This window comes from Chelmon rostratus, chromosome 8 (genome assembly GCF_017976325.1).
Source record: "Chelmon rostratus isolate fCheRos1 chromosome 8, fCheRos1.pri, whole genome shotgun sequence".
NCBI lineage: Eukaryota > Metazoa > Chordata > Actinopteri > Chaetodontiformes > Chaetodontidae > Chelmon > Chelmon rostratus.
Window position 1 is genome coordinate 28374468 of NC_055665.1, and position 19869 is coordinate 28394336.

Here is a 19869-nt window from a genome sequence, read left to right on the forward strand (position 1 = left end):
CATTAGCGATCATTAGCTCCTCCCGCAAAGCCATCCTCTCCGCGACTAAACGGAGACAAAAAATTGAAACTGAAAACCACTGACACTAAAACAGACAAACAACAAAAAAAAGAAAAATACAACCGACATTGTAAAAATCTAATGGAAAACTAGAAGAGAAACTCGATTTTCAGTGAAAAACACATCAAAATCTCGATGTCAGCAGTTACAGCTACTGTTCTATGCCCAAAGAAAGAACACGACAGAAGATAATAAAAGAATAGAGCGAATAGGAGCAGGATTAAAGAGCATTCTGAAGTATGGTGGGAGTGGACAAGGCAGAAGACGTTTGGCCAGCGGACACAGTAGGAGTGAACAAACCCGACGGGAAACAGTCTTCGACACAACACCGGAACCTTTGCTGTGTAGTAGGCGTACTCTTACGGAACAGTTTTACTCAAACGCCATCATGGCAGCTCTGATGGAAACACGCGTGCAGATATCTGGTGAGTTTTTAGATCCACTCACTAACGTTGCCAGAGGAAAACCACGTGTTACGTATTTGCCTCTGATTTGTAATCTCACAAATAAACGATATTTAGCTCGCTAACGGTATTTATGCTCAATAGCTATCTGAACAAAACACTGTTCCTGTTAGCCAGCTAACGTTACATAATGTAAATTAAGATGACGTTTTTGGTACAAAAAGAAATGCAGCATTGTGGACTATCGTATTAGCTACCTAACGTTAGCTGTCACAAGAGGGAAAACAGTCATTGTCTCAATGTTAACACTGTGGCGAATGTGTCCGTTCTGCGCTCCAGCTATAGAACAGCACACTAAACGTCGTTCAGGAGTCAATCCCTGAGGCTTCCATACATATCGATAAGACGTCGCAGAGCTCGGCGTACACGGTTGTGATACATTCCATTATGACATTGGATATGTTACTTCTTTATGTAGGTCAATAATACCAAGTATACGAACAACAGGTGTGCAGGAACAGAGAAAAGCCAGGAAGCGAACAACGACGAGTGAACATCCATGTTAATTTTTTTTGAAATAATAATTTTTACATTGTTGTTCCGTAATCAAATTTCTAGGGAAGAAATTCCAAAATAAAGACAAAAAGGTTTATTTTTTTTCTAAACTGCATGGGTTGACATTAATATTTGCTTTTCTCTGGTTGAATAGTTAATCGCGCAGCATTCCCGCTTTGATTCCAGCTGTTTCTCTACTGTCAGCTATCCACCTAGGAGAATAGAAAAAAAATGTTTTGTTTCCTATTCAACCTGTCGATGTGCACTCTGATGGATTATGTTAAAGTTTCAAATCACTTGAATTGTGTTTCTTCCGTATCTATGTATGAATACATGGGACTACTGTATACTGTTTACAGCTGTAAACGTTTAGAAGCGATTCACAGCAATAAGACAACATAGTCAGAACTTATTTGGCCACAGAATTGTGTGTGTGTGTGTGTGTGTGTGTGTGTGTTTGTGTGTGTGTGTGTGTGTGTGTGTGTGTGTGTGTGTGTGCGCGTGCATGCGCTCACATTATAACCATTTTTATTTCTTTTTGTGACTCAGGAGACAATGCAGAGCCTCAGTTTGACAATGACAATGACCATAGTGATTCTGTTGGAGAGAGCGACGGTGAAAGGTCAGATGATGAAGGGAGCGATAGAGGAGAAAATGATAAAGACAGTGATGGAAGCAGTGATGGGGAGGAGGCCGAGGATGAGGAGGGGGATGACAATAACGCCAATGCTGGATGGGCAGAAGCCATGGCAAAGATCCTGGGGAAGGAAACCCCTGAGAGCAAAACCAGCATCCTGGTGAAGAACAAAGAGCTTGACAAGATGAAGGAAAAAGAAAGACAGGAGCAGCTGGAGAGAAAGAAGCAGGTAATCAGCACCGTGACTTAGTGATGCACACTGTGAGGCTACTTTCATATTCTTTCATGGCAAGTGAGCGCATCCCATATAGTCCTCATATGTGCAGTAACTGTGACACCCATCCAATGTATTGGTATGAAATTATGCGACTCTGATATGTGTAGTTATACTATGGGCGGGGCCTGGGTACGGTTTTAAATATAATGGCACTGTTACCTGTATTTATAAACTACTGTTATTCCCTTGTTTTTTAAATTAAAGAATGAATTAGCTGTGCCTCCAATATAATTAGTATGTAATAGGTAATGTTCTTATACCTTCCTTTTTTAGTATGTATCTGTTTTTAACTTTCACCCTGTTAAATCAGATTTGAATATACCAAGAATTACCTATAATGAAATACACCACAACAAGAGTACTTTAAATGCAATATGAACAAGTTTAGTTCATTTTTCTTTCAAATGTAACAACAGTGTTACCTCAAATCACTAGTAAACTAAATGTAAAATGAACTGAATCTCAGTCTTCATCAGTTACCTTTTACATCTCATGGGCATAGTCTCTTTAACAAAATTAATAAAAACAACAATATACCTGTGGCCCACACTCTCTCACACACACACACAGTCTGCAGGTGGTATACAAACCCTAGTTGCAGGCCTGAGACAAAGCTTGAGAGCGTGGAGGCCTTTAAACTGTGATGGACCCTTCACTTGTGTACACAAGAATTCAAAATAAAAGGTACGTGCAGGTTTTGCAATCAGTAATTACTCATGAATCCAGGGATACTGTCAGTCAGGGGGGTAAGCGAGATGAAGCTTCGGGATGGTCAAACAGCAGAGCGCAGAAGAAGAAAAAACAGAAACAGCAGTGACAGTCTCCAGTAAACACCAGCAGGAGCGAAACTTCTCCAAAGCAGTCCAAAGGAGCTTTCCCGTCTCTCTCGTACAGTCACCAATGTCCATCTCCTCCTTGCAGGTCACAACAGTCCAAAACCTGATAGCGACTGGTCGTCAACTATTTAGTTATCGACACTATTGTTCTTGCGCAATTATTATTCACTCAGCAACGATAGTTTCCGCATCTATCCACGGCACAGGTGCTAGCAGCTTGCTACTAAGCCCTACCCCTCTACCTGAGAGTGAAATTTGGTTGGCTGATTAGCTTCCTGACATTCAGTCACAGTAAAGAAAAGCATGATTGACACATATGCTACCCAGTTAGATGGTCTTCTCTGATTTCACATGCTGGCTCAAATACATGTCAAATAAAGCATCTCATTTACATGAGCGCTAACATTTTAACTGTACAGGTTATGACATTTGTTTCCTTACATTTTATCCCTTCATATGAAGTTTTTTAACCATATTATGAACATGGTATCCAAACTTTTTATATTTTAATGTCTAAATTACTTTTAACCAGGGCTACACAACCATGTTTAAAAATAAAAAAACTCAAAGTCAAATTAAATCTGTCATCAGCCTTTGTTATTTGAGAAGGCACAAACCATTTTGAGTGGTGTCTAAGGCTGCCCCCAATAGTCAATGATTCATATCATCCAATGACAAGCCTCTGAGTTGAATCTAATTTTGTCAGTCGATTCACTTTTCTCTCTTTTTTCTTTTTTTTTTTTTTTTTTTAAGCTGCATCAATGTAGAAAGAGCAACTCAAGATAACTACAAAACTAACTAATGGAAATGAAGAAGGTTGATACAAACAGAGGGCAGATCAGCTTGTTTCTGTCGGCTGCTCTGAAGTTCTCAGCTCTGGTGTTGAGTGTTAGCTTAGTCAGTTAAATTACCTTTGAAACAGACACTGATACAACCTCCTCCACTGTCACAGTGTTGAACTACCATCACAGTCCACTCGTAGCTGTAGAGTGTTCTGAAAGCCAAGAGATGTCCTGATCCTGTGGATGGGTATCAGAGCTAATCGTGGCATATTTTAATGGATTGGTACCAGCCAAAATAAAGCCGATCAAATGCTGATGCTTTCTTTACTGAACTGGATTCTCTTTTAATACTACACTGTTTTATTCTCTGTCTTCACTCTGGCAAGTCTCCAGTTAAAATTACACATTCATATCATGTTAATAATTTCAGAGATTATAAATTTAATAGTTTGAAGTAGAATGAAGTTGTAGCTCATGACTGATGAGGTATATCATAATTTACCAAAACTGCAGCTGTTGTTTCAAAGTGTCTGAAACATATTCAATAAGCATTACATACTGACTCTTCTGCAGCCATGTAATTAAAAGGATTTGATCAAATCAATACTGACAGGAAGTGAATATCAAAGAACTGGGATTTGGACAAAAACAATTTGATTGGGACAACCCTATTAAAGCGTAAACATTGTCTGCAGAGAACACATTTTACAGACAACAGCCAAAAGGTTTTAGGCGATTATCCTGATCCACTTAGCCGCCAAGAGGTTGAATTAGGGAAAAAAAACATACCTTGCCTGACCAAATTGTCCATCATCTAATATGTGAGTTCTTGATTCATTCTTCTTTTAAGTCAGGTAAAGTCATGTCAGGACAGCACTGGTCCGTTCTTCAGATTGAATAACCACTCAAGTCAAGTCAAACAAGCAAAAACAAACAAAGGTGAAGCCAAAAAAAAAAAAAACAGACTTCAGGACAATGCAGACTCCTGAAGAAGGCAAATCTTGGTCACAGGCCTGCAGAGAGTGCTGGTTCGGGTCTTGATGCGGACCTGCCGTACAAGTCCTTTTCGATCTACCTCCGTAATCCTTCCGATAATCCAGGAGTTCCGAGTTGCAGAATCATCCACTATAAGCACTATGTCCCCAGGGACGAAGTTACGCTTGACCGTTGCCCATTTCTGTCGCTCCTGCAGCTGTGGCTAATATTCCTTAGTCCATCTTTTCCAAAAGAGGTCAGAAATGTGTTGTACCTGCTTTCATCTCTGGCATGCATAACTGTCATCCAAGTGAAACAAACCGGGTGGAAGACTGGGCTTGGATTTGAGAAGAAGAAGGTGGTTGGGTGTTAATGCTTCCAGGTTGTTTGGATCTGTGGATACTTTCGTAAGCGGTCTGCGGTTCAGAATTGATTCCACGTCACAGAGTACTGTGTGTAGTCCCTCCTCATCCAGATTTTGAATTCTCAGTGTGGAATTAAAATCTTCCTGATGGAGCGAATTAACCTCTCCCAGGCTCCACCATGATGCAAATCCAGTAGGATGGTTAAAGGTCCACTTGATTCCTTTCAAGAAGAGTGCATCATTGGTTTGTTTCAGGTTCCATCCCGCAATGGCTCATTTCAATTCACGCTCTTCACCGCCGAAATTAGTGCCATTGTCGGAACATAGCTCTTTGACCTGCCCTCTTCTGGCAAAAAAGTGCTGTAAGGCATTGATGAATGAATCTGTGTCCAGAGATGAAGGAACTTCAATGTGCACTGTTCTTACTGCCAAACATGTGAAGATGACTCCATATCTTTTCACCAGACCCCTCCCATGCTTGATGTCCAAAGTAGTCAACTCCAACATAACTGAAGGGAGGTTCATCAGCTGAAACTCTGTCAATAGGCAAATCTACCATTTGCTGTTGTCCTGCAGCTCCATGTAACCGGCTACAAATGACACTTAGCCAAGACTTTCCTTATGGCAACACTAGCCTAAGGAATCCAATGGCGCTGCCGCAGCCTTGACAGCACACGGTTCCTGCCACCATGGCCAACCTCCTGATGGTTATGCCGTATGATGAGGTCTGAGATGTGAAGGTCTTTAGCTATTATAGCTGGGTGTTTAGACTCCTCAGGAATGGCAGCTTTACTAAGTCGTCCTCCAACTCTCAATATCCCATCCTCCAATATGGGACTTGTATATGTGGCTATTTCCTTTCACGCACTCTCCCTTTCGCAGGCACGCTAATTCATCTGGGAACATCTTCCTTGACAAACTTGATTATTTCCAGTTTAGCTTCTCTGATCTCTTCCACTGAAAGACAACCATGAACGGACTTGTCATCATGCACCTCCTTGTTGAGAGCATCCACTTGCACTGAATCAGGCGAAGATTGACACAGATGTGCGACAATTTCCAATTTCTTCCTGAAGCTCACAAGTGAGGTCTTGAGCCTTAGAATCCAGGCCATCACTCTTGTGAGACGGGTCCATGATGAAATGTGTCACAATCATCCTCCTCTTGTTCCATGGAAACAATGGCACCCGACACCTTAACTTCTGGGTCTACAGATGGAAGTTCTTTCAATCGTTCTGGATTGACAGCTGCTGGGCCACAGTTGCTTCCCCAAAATTGGGGGGCTTCAAACATCGTCTGATGCAGAAGTCTTCCAACAATTGCAGTTCTTTAACCCAGTCTGTCCATTCTTGGGTAGCAGATACTGGTATGGGGTCATCAAAGCCTATCCCTGTCCAGCACAGGTCTTGAAGGATCTTCTTAGCGGTGAAAATCACAGGGGCGAGAATCCCTAGAGGATTATAGAAAGAGCTGACGGCTGACAGAATTCCTCCTCGGGTCAACGGTCTGTCTCGGATGGTTACACTGAATTTAAAGGTATCGGACTGTACACACCATCTCACCCCCAGGGCCCTCTCCACTGGTAAGACGTCCTTAACCTCCCTTGCTCTTTCCTCCTCTGGTATTGCTGCCAGCACACCACGACTATTGCTGCTCCATTTAGTCAAATGGAAGCCTCCCTTGGCACATATGGTTCTCAAGTCTTGACACAGAGACATAGCTTCCTGTTCTGAGGACACCAGAACACATGTAGGCCTATATCCCATTTTCATTTCTGTTTTTTAGCTAATAAACACATCTGTTTTTGAATAATACTTCAATTTTTAAAGCACTGACCCTCACAACCAGCTGTTACCAAAACACATACAAATAATCTCAGACAACTGCTCTTTAAATGTACAATAGTGTTTATATAAGTCCAGCATTACTGATCAACAATCAGTAATCCTTCATTCTATTTCTGTTGTTCAGTTGTAGCTGAACAATAGGGTGGGGGAGTGAGGGAGAAAAGGAATTTGGCGGCTGTGACCATGTCAGTGGCTATAGCATGCAAGGTTCAAGACCGTGAAAATTGACAGAGATATGAGAAGTACAATGGAGGACATGTTTACCGGTCTCTGACAACAAGATGGCATCTCAAACAAGCTGGAACAGGAGCAACAAAAGACTGGGAAAGTTGTGGAATACTCCAAAAACACCTGTTTGGAACATTCCACGGGTAAATTGGTTCATTGGTAACAGGTGATAGTATCATTGGATTGGGAATGAAAGGGGCATCCTCGAAAAGGCTCCGTCGCGAGGTTTCATCACTTTGTGAACACATGATTGATAAAGGATGTTAGGAAAACACTTGGTCAAACACAGTTTGTTTACAAATGATGGCATTCTCTCTTTTGTGTCTGGACACACACTTCTGACTGTGTGGATTTCTGAGGTTTTCACATTATAGATGATCATGGTAGATGCTAGCCAAGGCTCTAAAACAGATAAAACAGGAGTCTTGACATATAAGCTAGTAAAACAATAGTAATAACATGACCTTCTACATCAACACTTCCAAAACTGGGATTGGCCCGCTGCTCAAAGTGATTGACAGGAGTGCATAGTTCTGCCGTGGTTTCACATATCGCCGCTGCTGCTCTGGAGACCACTGGCCACCGTGAGTATTCAGCGTGTTCAGACCGAAGTCAGCTCTGCTTTATCTTCCACACATGAAATACGATCCAGAAAGTCCAGTTTTAGTAACAGATCTGTGGATTATACGGGCTCTCAGATGCCAAAACACCACACAGTATTTTATAATACTCACAGGCAGGATCTAAAACTCTGGTTAGTTACCATGGCAGCAATTGTTTTGTCTTTCTTCACGACGTTCACAAGGTAAACAGTAGAAATAAAGTGTTCACATTACCAAGTAATCTACCAGGAATGTTCGCTTGTATGTGATTTGCCAAAGCATCGCCTTCCTGAATGACATTGCATCGCATAGTGGTGAAAGTTGAGCCTAGTGCAACAGTTTTGCTGGATGAACTTCTATTTTGCTGGAGCTGGCTGTGTGGGCTCCCTTGCTGTGCTGCTGGACTGGCTCCATTCAAATGAATGAGAGGGCTACGTTTTTTCTTTTTTTCTTTTTTTTTTTCCACACTGGGCTACTGTTGGTCTGAATGCAGTGTGAATGGACATATTCATTGGTGCAAAATCTGTGAAACTATAAGAAGCCAAAGGAAAGAGATGGGGAAAGACTTGAAATTAGACATGTAGAAATATTTTACAAGATGCACGGAAGAACAGAGGCACAGGGTTTTGCATGATGTTGTACAGCTTGAAAAGTTTAGCGGAGCTGAATGTGAAGATGCATTTGTCCAACAGGTTGACAAGAAGCGAGCATGGGAGATGATGTGCAGGGAGAAACCTGACATTGTGAAGGACCGGGAGACCGAAAGAGCTCTACAAAGAATTGCTACCAGGTGTCTATACCTTTTTTATTCTCTGAGACTTTGTTTAACATTCTCAGATACACATGTCATTTCTGATTCCACTGTGTCTTTTTCCTGCTCAGGGGGGTGGTGCAGCTGTTCAACGCAGTGAGGAAACACCAGAAAACAATTGATGACAAGGTGAAGGAAGTTGGTGGCTCAGAGAGGAAGAAGGCAAAGTTTCTTTCGTGTGTCTCTAAGAAAGACTTCATTGATTTGCTAAGAAAGACGGACGGAGGCAAAGGAGTCACAACCAAGACTGAAAAGAATGCTGTAAGTTCAATGATGTCCTTCTTGTCATTGCTTCATGGTAATATGAAGAGAATGGTCTGCCAGTGTCTGTGTTATGAGCCTGTGCTGCTGCTTCTCTGCCTTGTTGCTGTTAAACTCCTCATACATGTGTGTTCAATTATCTTCTACACCAAACCAGTAAGAGAAAAAAAAACCACAAAAGTAGTACTTCATCTTTTCATGACTAACAAACTGTGATTCCATTGAGTGCTCTCATGGGGTCACTGTTACTTCATGAAAGCATTGAGGAGACATGGATCAGAGCTTAAGGCAGGACACAGTATAGAAAGCGAGTGTGTGCGCTAATGTAACTTATGTGTGTTTGTCTGTATGCAGGCCGCTGCAGCAGAGGAGAAGCCCGCCTGGAGCGTCCTTAGAGACGACTTCATGATGGGAGCCACCATGAAAGACTGGGACAAAGACAGTGACAGAGAGCAGCCTGATACACACTCACAAGGGGGGATGGAGGAAAGTGATTCAGACTGACACCATCCAACCAAACTTAAGGGACTGTGTACACTCAGCTGTGATGCCTTCAGGGAAAGTCTGGGAAACAGAATCCCTGACATGCAGAGGACAGCTTAAGCCTCAGGAACGTCCTTAACATGTCTGCGTCTGGGAATGAATACATTGGAAAATAATAACAGATCCCCCGCTCTTGAGCAGTTTGTTGACTGCACAAAAAGGATAGAGAAAATCTGGAAATAGTCCTTTACTCATTGTGCCCTCAAGAAAACATTCTTAGAACATCTCACTGTCTGATATTTGTTGCTGAATATTTTGTGCTGACAGGAGAAAGATTTGTGACTATAAACACACTGTGCTTTAAAGACATGAAAAAACTAATATGTGGAAATAGAATGTGACAGATATTGAGCCTGGAGGAACTCAAAGAAACTCCTCGCTCTGTGGACTGGTACAAAATGAGCTCCTGCCTTCCATCATGGATTCAGCATCAATCTGCTCCCATTTTGTCTACTAACTATAATGTAATTGAATGACCTGCAATGATGTAAACTCTGTAAATAGAAATGTTTTGTACAGCGCTGGTTGAATAAACAGCTGATCCATGTGTCACCTTCAGTTCCCTTTTGTCTTTCTGTAGACTGGTCTTGTGTCTGGTCATGAAGCTTAAGTTCTCAGCTTGGTCCATGTAGCCCTTACAGTGTAGTGTTTGGTTTGGATCTCTTAATGGTCAGTATGGAGAGGAGGAATAATTACAGAGACCAATTCTTTGAATAAATATACAGCATGTTACTGTTATATTGATTTTAAACTTCCAAACCTGCCCTTTAAAGTAGCGGTTCCCAACATTTGGGATAGGTATGTAAACCTAAAGAGACTGTAAAATGGTGAACACAATAGGAGAGCAGAAGCAAAATGTATGTGTGACACAGTCTTCTAAATTTTCTTGAGAATTAATCATTTTACCACTTTAGGCCCCACAAACTTTAATTTAAAGTTGAATAAATATACTGAACACAGTCAGTAGTCACGAGTAGGACAGGGTCGCGAGTCGACACTGTTTTAAGATGTCAAAAGCTAAAAAGTGAGCCGCATTGACCTGGTGAAGTGAAGCGGTCCTGACTCCTCTCTCTGACTTATTTTACTATGGGCTCCCTGTGTCTGGCCCTTGCTGATGGCACAACCCGTGGAAATATTTGCGCAATTTGTTATCAAGACAGAAGGTAGATGGCTGCATGGAAGCCTGTCTACACTACGCTGGACGCTCGTCTGTCATGGCAACACTGCAGCCTGCCACTCTGGTATGTTGCCTTCTATCCTGTCCCTGTTGGCACAAATCCTTGGGAACAGACCACTGTTTTGCCTCATTTACCACCTCCACTCTGTCTGTCTCTGACACTTCTGTCTGCTCACTCTGCTCAGAGCCACCAGCCAGCTGGCTAATTTTCAACTGCAGCTGGAGTTATTGGCGAGATATTCTGAAACCAATGGCTGATAAACGTTTGTTTGTTTTGTACAAATTGGGTTTCAAAGTATGATCACAGGTGGCCTTCTGTTCAGCAAAACTACCCCGCCTCAACACAAAAGGATTGTCATGACACACTGCATAAAAATAAATTCTGAAGCATCAGCCAAACAGATCAAAGATTTGTATTCATCATGAGACAAAAATAAAAGTAATCTGCGTTACAGAGATTCTCGCAGATTCAGGTGCTGTTATATAACACTAGTGTTCTGATTTCTAACCTCTGCTCAGAGTAGATCGGGACAGAGTCCATCCAGCTCATGTGCAGAGCTTTACTGAAAACATTAAATCCCAGTCCTGTACGTTCCTCCTGTCTGCTGCTACAGCAGTTTTCCTTGTGTGGAGCAGGTGTTGGAGGGGACATTCAGCCTGAGACACACTCTCAAACGCACCACCTCACCTTGTCTGTCTGTGTGGGTACTGATTTAGTGACACCATCTGGTTTGCAGCAGCCTCTGAATACAGAGAGTGAGAGAGCGGCTGTCAGACCTGATGGATGGCCGGCTGTGGTCGAAGAGAGCGCGGAAGACCGGCACCAGGCTTTCTCAAATAATGAAAAAAAAGAGGGATTTTCTGAGGGGTGTGAGCATAAATCAAGCTGCCAACAGCAGGCTCAGAGTGTATGGGAGTGCACAAAAGAGATGAGGTAGGAGGAGCACATGGTAGAGCCTGTCCTGTCCAGTAACATCTGACACAATCCAATCAGCAGATGGATTGAATAGACACCTCGATCCATGAACTTTGCTGTTGTGGCCCCTGTCATGGACTTAACAGCACAATCTGTCTCAGATACTATGTTCTTCAACATAGATCACATCATGTCTGCCTGGGAAGTCTGATTTTGCTCGAACATAAACTACAGCCAGTCTGCATTCGACCTGATGCGTAAGATCCTGACACTGTGTGGAATTTTAAAAGATGTAAGTGTCAGATCAGTTGGCTGGTGACTGACTTACATCACATGTAGTGACAAAGAGGCTTGGATAGTGTGACTGTGGGGCTGATGAGGAACCTCCCACTTAGCTGAATAAGCCTGAGTGAAATATTTTTTTTAGCTCCTGACAATATTAAGTGTGCAGTTGAATCGCCCATGTGACCTAAAATAAGGGCTTCAACAGCAGGAAAACTAAAGCAACGATCAGACTTGGGGAGAGCAGGAGATGCTTCTGTACATATTGAAATTCCCAGGAAACAAGTTTACAATGTGATGGAGCAAAAAAAAAAAAAAAGTTGGCACTAAATAGCAAAACAGTGTTAAGAATTGAAAAGTTTGCTTATCAGAGTTTTTTTTTTTTTCAGGAAGCCTGGAAACTGTTGTGTTTTGAAGCCATGGTGCAGTTTAGTGTGCTTGCTCTCTATTTTTTTTTTTTTACTGCTTGCTATTCTGATATTTTATTATATATAGTTTGTTCTTTATAGTCTTATTTCACAAATTTTCACTTCTTCACTGTGTTATGCTTACAGTCACAGTACACTTTATCTTCCACACACTGCCATTTGCTGTAGATATTCTTTTTTGTGCAATACTTTTTCATTACTACTGTTTACTATTTTGCTATTTTATTATTATGTATATAATCTTTTTACTGCTCGCTATTTTAATTTTATTATGTATAGTTTGTTCTCTCGGTGGTTAGCAGCGTCGCCTCACAGCTAGAAGATCCCCGGTTCAATCCCGCCTGGGATCTTTCTGTGCAGAGTTTCCATGTTCTCCCTGTGCAGCGTGGGTTTTCACCGGGTTCTCCGGCTTCCTCCCACAGTCCAAAAACATGCTGAGGTTAATTGATTATTCTAAATTGTCCGTAGGTGTGAATGAGTGGTGTGCATGGTTTTCTGTCTATATGTGTAGCCCTGTGGTAGGCTGGCGACCTGCCCTGGGTGTCCCCTGCCTTCGCCCGAGAGACGGCTGGGATAGGCTCCAGCCCCCCCGTGACCCTGCAAAGGATTCAGCGGTGTATAGATAATGGATGGATGGATAGTTTGTTCTTTATAGTCTTATTTCACAATTTGTCACTTATTTCACTGTGTGTAATGCCGCTGCTGCACTGCTATTTCCCTGTTTGGGATAAATAAAGTATATCTATCTATCTATTGATTCTACTACTCGTAACTAGTCTGACTGCACAGAAAGTTACAGCCCACTCCTTTTCACCCTTTCATCTCTTTCTTCAGCTTCATCAAAAGATCCAACCCAACTGTCACCCAGTGTCTCATTCCTGGGGTGATTTGACTTTTGGATACCTACATATCAGCAGGGCAAAGTGGGCAGCTGCCCTGGGCCCCACAGTTCCTCTCAGTTGGTTTGTTCTAACTGAACTGAAAAGTGAACTGATAATATGTATCATACAGAGTATCAGCTGATGGGGCTTTAAGGTGCGTTGTGATTTATAGGGATTTTTCTGATCTTAATTCTTAATTGTTGAAGAGGATGTAAAAATCTAGCTTTAATACTGTGCTTGCCTGTTGCCAATGCCTAAGTCAATGGCTGTCTCATCAAATTAACACATAGCACACCTGGGCCCAGATAGAGGCTAATAATAATAAGCTCACAGTAAGTAGTCTATGTAATGTAATTACAATCACATGACTGCTAAAAACACTTAGGAGAGAGGGACAAAATAGGGTTTAAAAACGAACTGAAAAAGTCAAACTTGTGTTTAAAGGAACTGCAACATTGAGGACAATGGAAACCGTTTCAAGCGTAAAAACAGGAGGGGTGTTGTTAACAGCAGTAAAGAATTCCAGGCGTCTGCCTGACGGGCTTTAGGACCCTGCGTCCAGACGCACCAGGGGCAAATGGGCCATTAGCCGTTGCAGCGCTGTCCCAATGGGCACAGTGAGCTCTCCTATTTACAATAAATCGTCTCGTAACGCAGCATTGAAGGGGTCCCGATCTCCGACGGTGATGAGCGCAACTTCGGTTTGAAGCGGGTGGAGGGGGGAGCTCGAGGTAACTTTAGTCTCTTATAAATCTCCTACAAGCGGCCACTGCTTTCCGCTTGGCACGCGTAAAAGAAGAGCCATTCCCCAACTCGATGGGGTGAGGGACGACGCGTGAAAGCGCTCTACAGTCGCACCGAAGGCAAACCTTTTTCTTTTCTTTTTTTTCGTACTGAGCTACTTTTAAAGGAAAACCTTGTCATCGTGAAGTCACAACTTCGTTCTCATTTTTGATTTCGCCTTAACGCGTCAGCCAGACTTGAAAAAGTTCGCACCTAGCGTTCCAACTGAAAGCCAGGGTCGGGTTAGAGTCCTGATGTTTTTTTGGACAACTTTTTGATCTGTCGGGAGAATAAAAAGCATTGAATCGCATACCAGGACACCGAAGTCTGACAGATAGAGAGCTCGGAGCCCGGCCTGGTGTTGGGTGAGGTGCGGTTGGAAAGCTGCGAGCCGAACACTCATGCGGTGGAGGTGTGCTCAGTCCCGCAGGCTCCGCGGCTGTGCGTCCCGCTGACTATAACCCCTGAGCTGCTTTTAACGCTCGTTTTCATCCATGGATTTCAGAACCGTTTGATGTCCGCGCGTCCACCTTTGGCAACATTAAGCTGAACATTTACGCACTCCTGCTGTGTGTTCACTCTCTGCCGAGAATAGATCCGTGTGATCCCTTCTGGTCGAGAGACGGGTCTCTTTTTGTTTCGAGACAGTTGAATGGATTTTCAGGTACACTTTACTGAACGTGGGGAATTAGATCCATACGATTTTCAAATACTGTTCGGGGCCACTTGGCTCATGTGCGTAAATGTTCTCCACTTTGATTTTTATGCGTCTGCCTGTCGAAATTTAAGTATCCTCGGTGAATATTTTCCTGGATCTGTTTTTTTATTTGCGATTTGAAGACACTGGAGGAGAAGATGAACCTGTGTATCGTCAGTCTTCTCCTCACTTTGGATTTAGCCACCGTGGCGCTCAGTTTGTCCACATGCAGCACGCTGGACATGGATCAGTTCAAGAAGAAGCGTATCGAGGCCATCCGAGGGCAGATCCTGAGCAAACTGAAGCTTACCACCCCCCCTGAGGATTTCCCTGAGCCAGAGGAGGTGTCCCGGGACATTGTCGCCATTTACAACAGCACCCGGGATCTCCTGCAGGAGAAGGCGAACGAGCGGGCGGCGACGTGCGAGCGGCAGCGGAGCGAGGAAGAGTATTATGCCAAGGAGGTTCACAAGATCGACATGCAGCCCTTCTACCCATCAGAGAGTACGTATGTGTATGTTTTACGTGTGCCTACGCAAATCGTGAGTGTGTGTGCTCACACATGTGCAGACCCAATGTGGCCCTGGCTGAAGTTGGGAGTCCCAACAGCGTTTGTATGTGGTCACGTGTGTTTGTGATTGTCTTGTAAAATCCGTCCCACCGTGCTCTGCTGGATGAGAGCAGGGGAAAACAGACAGATACACTGGGGGAGCTGGAGCTGAGCTGCAGTTCCCAGACATCAACAACTTCTCCTCCAAGTCAGAGTGCATGGCTATCAACAGAGCCAGTTCAACAAATCCTGGTGCAGATGTCACTCACATTAGTGCTTTCTTTTCTTTTCTGTATTTTCACTCTCATGTCCAACAAGAGGAGAGGAAAAAGTCAGTATTGTTTGCCTCTTCCACTTGAAATTAACATCACAAGTTTTTTTGGTTTTTTTTTTGGCTCCATGCAGATAGTTTTTGGTTTTGAGTAAGATGTGTCTCAGAGTTCTGCCTCCTCCCCACTCATTGGAACTATTTTCTACTGTAATAATTGCCACTATAAAAATATTGACTGTGCATTATCCACAGTCATGGGCACGCTGTTACTACAGCAACTATTTTTGTTATTTGGTGAATCGACCCTTTAAAGTACATTCAGTTCCACTGCGCTCCCTTCAGCTGATCAAGTTCCACCCTGAAAACTCACTTGTCTGAAAGTCTGCAGTGTAATGTCACCATAAAGCTGCAGAGCAAACCTGGCCCATTAGTGTCCCAGCTGTTCTGCAGTGAAGACGCTTAACTGGCCCTGCTGTCTGCTGCTCTGTCTCTCTCACTGCTGTCCTCTATGGGTAAACTTCACTCAGCAGGGTTTTAAGATTCCCGAAGAGCTAGTTATATCCAGATTCTTTTTATTTCTTTTTATTGGCCATTTAATGTGAAAGCAACTGTAAATTACAGCTTTAAAACTAGGAGGGGTGATGATATTGGTCTTCAGATTTCCAAATGTAGTATTGGTCCTGAAGTCAGAAGGGTGGCATCTTGACAGAGATGCTGAGAGAAGACAAGTTGTCCCAAGTATCGTGAGCAGATGGGCACAGACCACAATGACAGAAGATTTGCCCTTTAACTCCATTTCAGAATGGCTATGCTGTTATCATCTGAGATATCATCTTGATTAGAATAATTGATAAATCCAGTATTAAACCTAAACTCAATTTAACCATCTCTATTTGCATGTTTGATCATCTTTTAAGTCAGAGATTCTAGCAGTCCAGAAAACTTGAGCACATTGTCCACTGTCAAGTAGAACGTCTGAATCTGAATCTGTTTAGACACTTTCATGACCCACTTGTCCTTGTTAATAGTGTCGAAATTGGAATCCGCTGTAACTCTCTGTTTTACAAGTATGTAGATGTTCAAATTTACCAATTTGCTCTGGCCTGGCTCTCCAGGAATGCATTTTCAGCACTAGGTGACCTAACAACATGTCGTTGATCTTCGGTGTTACTAAGATTTGTCCACGTGGAAATCTTTATTTATTTCTTTATTTAGTTGTTTATTTTTAAAATTGGTGGAGTGCCCCTTTAAGTATTTCCATCACTATTAGCCCTAAAATGTGATTAAACTATATTGTTGCTATATTACTACTCAAAAGCCCCTCTGTATAGAGTAGTGTACAATGATCTGCAGCCTAAAAAATCCAACTCTGTCACAGATTGATTTAAAATACACGCAAAGGATATTTTTGTATGTTATGTATGTGTATGTTTGTGTACTAGTCCTTTAAGCAGAGGGTGTGGGATCAGTTCTCTCCTGTCAGCTCCTGACCTTTGACCTCCCATGTGGGGAAGATGAAATTCTCCTTCAGCAGATCAAAGAAACATCAGAAGAAAGGCATGGCTGTAGAAACACAATAATCATATTAGATGAAACTATCATGCCATTAACTCCAGTGTGGTTTTCCCCTTTACATCAGAAATGTGAGCACATAAACTGAAGCAAAAATAAATTTGAACGACATTTTGTACTCCCTGAGGTGTATTTCGCATTAAATGTTATGCTTGGCCCTGCCTCTTGTCTAAATACCTTAAATATGAATAGATCAGGCCTGATGTCAAGTGCAGTCAGGAAAGCATTTGCTGGGTATAAATAATACTGAGTCAACACACAGGGAGGAAAGAGGCCAGAATTGATTCCCATTCATGTGAACTGGTGACATTGGCTAGGTCCTCATCTGGAGACAGATGCTGACAGGAGAGAAATCAAGCAATTAACCCTTCATCTTTGGCTCTGTTTATTTAGTCTCTTTCACTTCACTGTGAGCATGCGTTGCTGTTAAAGTGAATATTACACCCACACCCACACACACACCACAGGGTATCAGCCTTATTTGGTTGGGTGCCAGGAAGTCCTCAGAGGCAGCAATGTGGGGCACAATGGCCCTGGAAGCTTTACAGAAATGCTGGGCAGGGTGAGAAGGGTGAGGCGGTGTGGGGGTGTATATGGAAGGCGTTGGAGACACTGTCCCAGGTCTCACAGTCATCTATTTAAACCCAGTTAGCCGTGAGGCATTATGTGTATACCCTGCCTGCCACTAGCTCCATGGAAAATTCCAGTAGGAGAGACTCTCAGTCGCTGGGCTTTGGACGGAGGGAAGGAAGACCCCTCCAACCACCACCGCCTCCCTCCACACCGATCCTATTCCTTCCCATCCTGCCCCGTTGTCAGTCTATTGGCATTATTTGCAGGAGCCCACATGGTTGCTAATAACTTTTAAGGTCTGTTTTACTGACATCACAAGTTAAAGGGGAATTCAACCAATTTAACACACAAATGTCACAGGGGAGTTCTTCTCAGCCTGTGAAAAGAGTTGTACAGTTTCTTCTCTGGCTTGGAAAGAACTTATTCAAGTTGATATGACCCCCTGATGATGTCACAGCAATGTCATGAGGGCTACCTCGGTTTGGAGATATATCACAGGAGCTGGGGGCATAGTGTTTGAAACATATGGGTGTTTACCAGACATGTAGGGTCGAATGAAAAAATGGTATATTGCATCATGGGAAATGGAGGAACCAGTGTTGTTTAAGCTTGACCAACACTGGGGACAACAAGTCAAGATACTTTGACCATTGTTGTTTTAATCAAATTCTCATGAGTCCCCCAACTTCATGGAAGTGGAATGCTAAATCACTGCAGTACCCCTTTCATCATTGTATTCTCCTCGAAGAAACCAAAGGTATTGCCCATCATTTTGACATAATAAGACCTATCACTCCACAAAATGTTATAATTAATAATCATTGATTATCTTCTATCAATTAACAAGATTAACATACAAAATCATTTATTGTCCTTTATTAATTTAAGGTCAGGAGATGGTGAAGTTGTTGCATATCCTCTCTTCATTGCACTGAATGCTGAATCTATTCGTTTCACTCAGATTCTCCCTTTTTGTGTTTCTCTTTTTGAGAAAAATGTCTGCCGTTGTCACAAAAGTTCAATTCAATTCGATTCAGTTTTATTTATATAGCCCCAAATCACAAGCAAAGTTGTCTCAGGACACTTTCCATATAGAGCAGCACCAGACTCTTTGGTCTACTCTTTTAGTTGAACACTAACCTAATTGTTTGAAAACAGATTTTTCAGATATTTTGACATTTTGAACATGTTGAACAAATTTTGTCGCCATCTCAGTAAAACTTTTCTACTGGAGTTTAAAGTGTCAGCATAAAAATATGCCTTGAAAGTGCACTGTGCAGGAATTCCTGGACAGAAAGCAGGAATAATGGTGTAATACTATGTGCCCTTTCACCTTTTGCTCTCTGTTATGATTACATCAGCCGGGAGAACTTTCCCCCTAATCACAGCCTTAGTTAGACGCTGCGCACATCATCAGTAATTTTAATTTCATGAAGATTTTCTTTGGGAGTGTATCACCTTCACTGCTGCATGCTGTGTATGTGTGAATGGCTGTGTGTGTTTCCGCGGTAACATGCAGTCTTAATAGTGTGGGCTGGCTGACACACTGTTTCACTGTTTGTGTGTCTGTCATGAAGCCTGTGTGTTGTGGCTCGTGTATCCTGCAGCTGATTGTATGCCTCTGGAGAGCTGCTGTATAGAGCTCCTGCTTCCTCCACACTGACCCCACTGTGTACTGTGTCTGCGATAACTGGTTATCTATATAACACCGCCTACACAAGGGGCTAGTTTTCTATTCATGTTTACATGACAAGATGTCATGAATATTTGTATTTTATTAAGATAGGAAAGAGAAGTGAGCCCACATTCAATCATTTAGTGTCACGTGCTGATAGGAGTATGACTGGTACAGCTGACAGCAGTGTCATATTGATGTTTATATCAAACTCTTATGGATCGGCAGTATATGATTTTATGGTTATTGAATGATACAAATAGTATGTTTTTTTAAAAACCACATTTTTACTGCAATTTTCCACAGTGCAGTACATAAAACAGAGACACATGTCAAAAACAAACACAAAGTGAAACTAAAGGATAAAAAAGAAACAGGGCATATTTAAAGAAAATAATTTAATTACCCTGCTGCATCGGTAGTACAACACACCTTAACACAAGCACTCAATGAGAGAGGTGAACGCCCCTTATGGATTTTGTTTCTGGTCAAGTTCAGTGTCATACTGAGCAGGGTGATCCAGAAATGGCTGCCAAGTGTCTGAAAAAATCAGAGAAAGAGTGCCCATCATGTGTAGTCTCTGGATCAGGTTCAAACACAGAGCCATACGGACAGAACCAGTTCAATATGTCACACAAAAAATGCCAGAGTTTTGAGCATGTCCAGAGAAGGTGAGTCACAGAACCTTCTGCAGATTAACATGGTTCACATAGAGATAGAATGATAGGAGCAAATAATATGTTTTATACTGAACTGCAATAGTGATTATGCTCAGTCCGAACAGTTGACGTCCATGCAGGAAGTAGTCATGGTCATTCTAGATAATGCAGTGTAAACAAAGGATGGTATCACACTGGTGGCTGGAAGCTGCACCAGTGTGTC

The 19869-nt window shown here is 42.4% G+C and overlaps 2 protein-coding genes across 3 annotated transcripts in view; both read left to right on the forward strand.

The window, feature by feature from the left end:
- Window positions 1-378: 378 nt before the first annotated feature.
- Window positions 379-9729, forward strand: rrp15 (ribosomal RNA processing 15 homolog). The gene is made up of 5 exons (XM_041943440.1): window positions 379-485; window positions 1569-1885; window positions 8260-8357; window positions 8450-8639; window positions 8994-9729. The coding sequence occupies exons 1-5, from the start codon at window positions 449-451 to the stop codon at window positions 9141-9143; spliced, it is 792 nt and encodes a 263-aa protein (XP_041799374.1). The 5' UTR covers window positions 379-448; the 3' UTR covers window positions 9144-9729.
- A 3828-nt stretch (window positions 9730-13557) lies between these two features.
- tgfb2 (transforming growth factor, beta 2) overlaps window positions 13558-19869 on the forward strand; it is a 62104-nt gene continuing 55792 nt past the window's right edge. For both annotated transcript variants that reach the window (XM_041941841.1, XM_041941842.1), the window contains exon 1: window positions 13558-14850. In XM_041941841.1, coding sequence (XP_041797775.1) covers window positions 14505-14850 — 346 coding nt within the window. In that variant the 5' untranslated portion in view covers window positions 13558-14504. The remainder of the gene's footprint in view (window positions 14851-19869) is intronic.

Coding starts and splice junctions, on each gene's coding strand:
- rrp15 (XM_041943440.1), top strand. CDS start 449: ATGGCAGCTCTGATGGAAACACGCGTGCAGATATCTG. Junction 1,886..8,259: donor AGCTGGAGAGAAAGAAGCAG/GTAATCAGCACC, acceptor TTTGTCCAACAG/GTTGACAAGAAGCGAGCATG. Junction 8,640..8,993: donor CCAAGACTGAAAAGAATGCT/GTAAGTTCAATG, acceptor GTCTGTATGCAG/GCCGCTGCAGCAGAGGAGAA.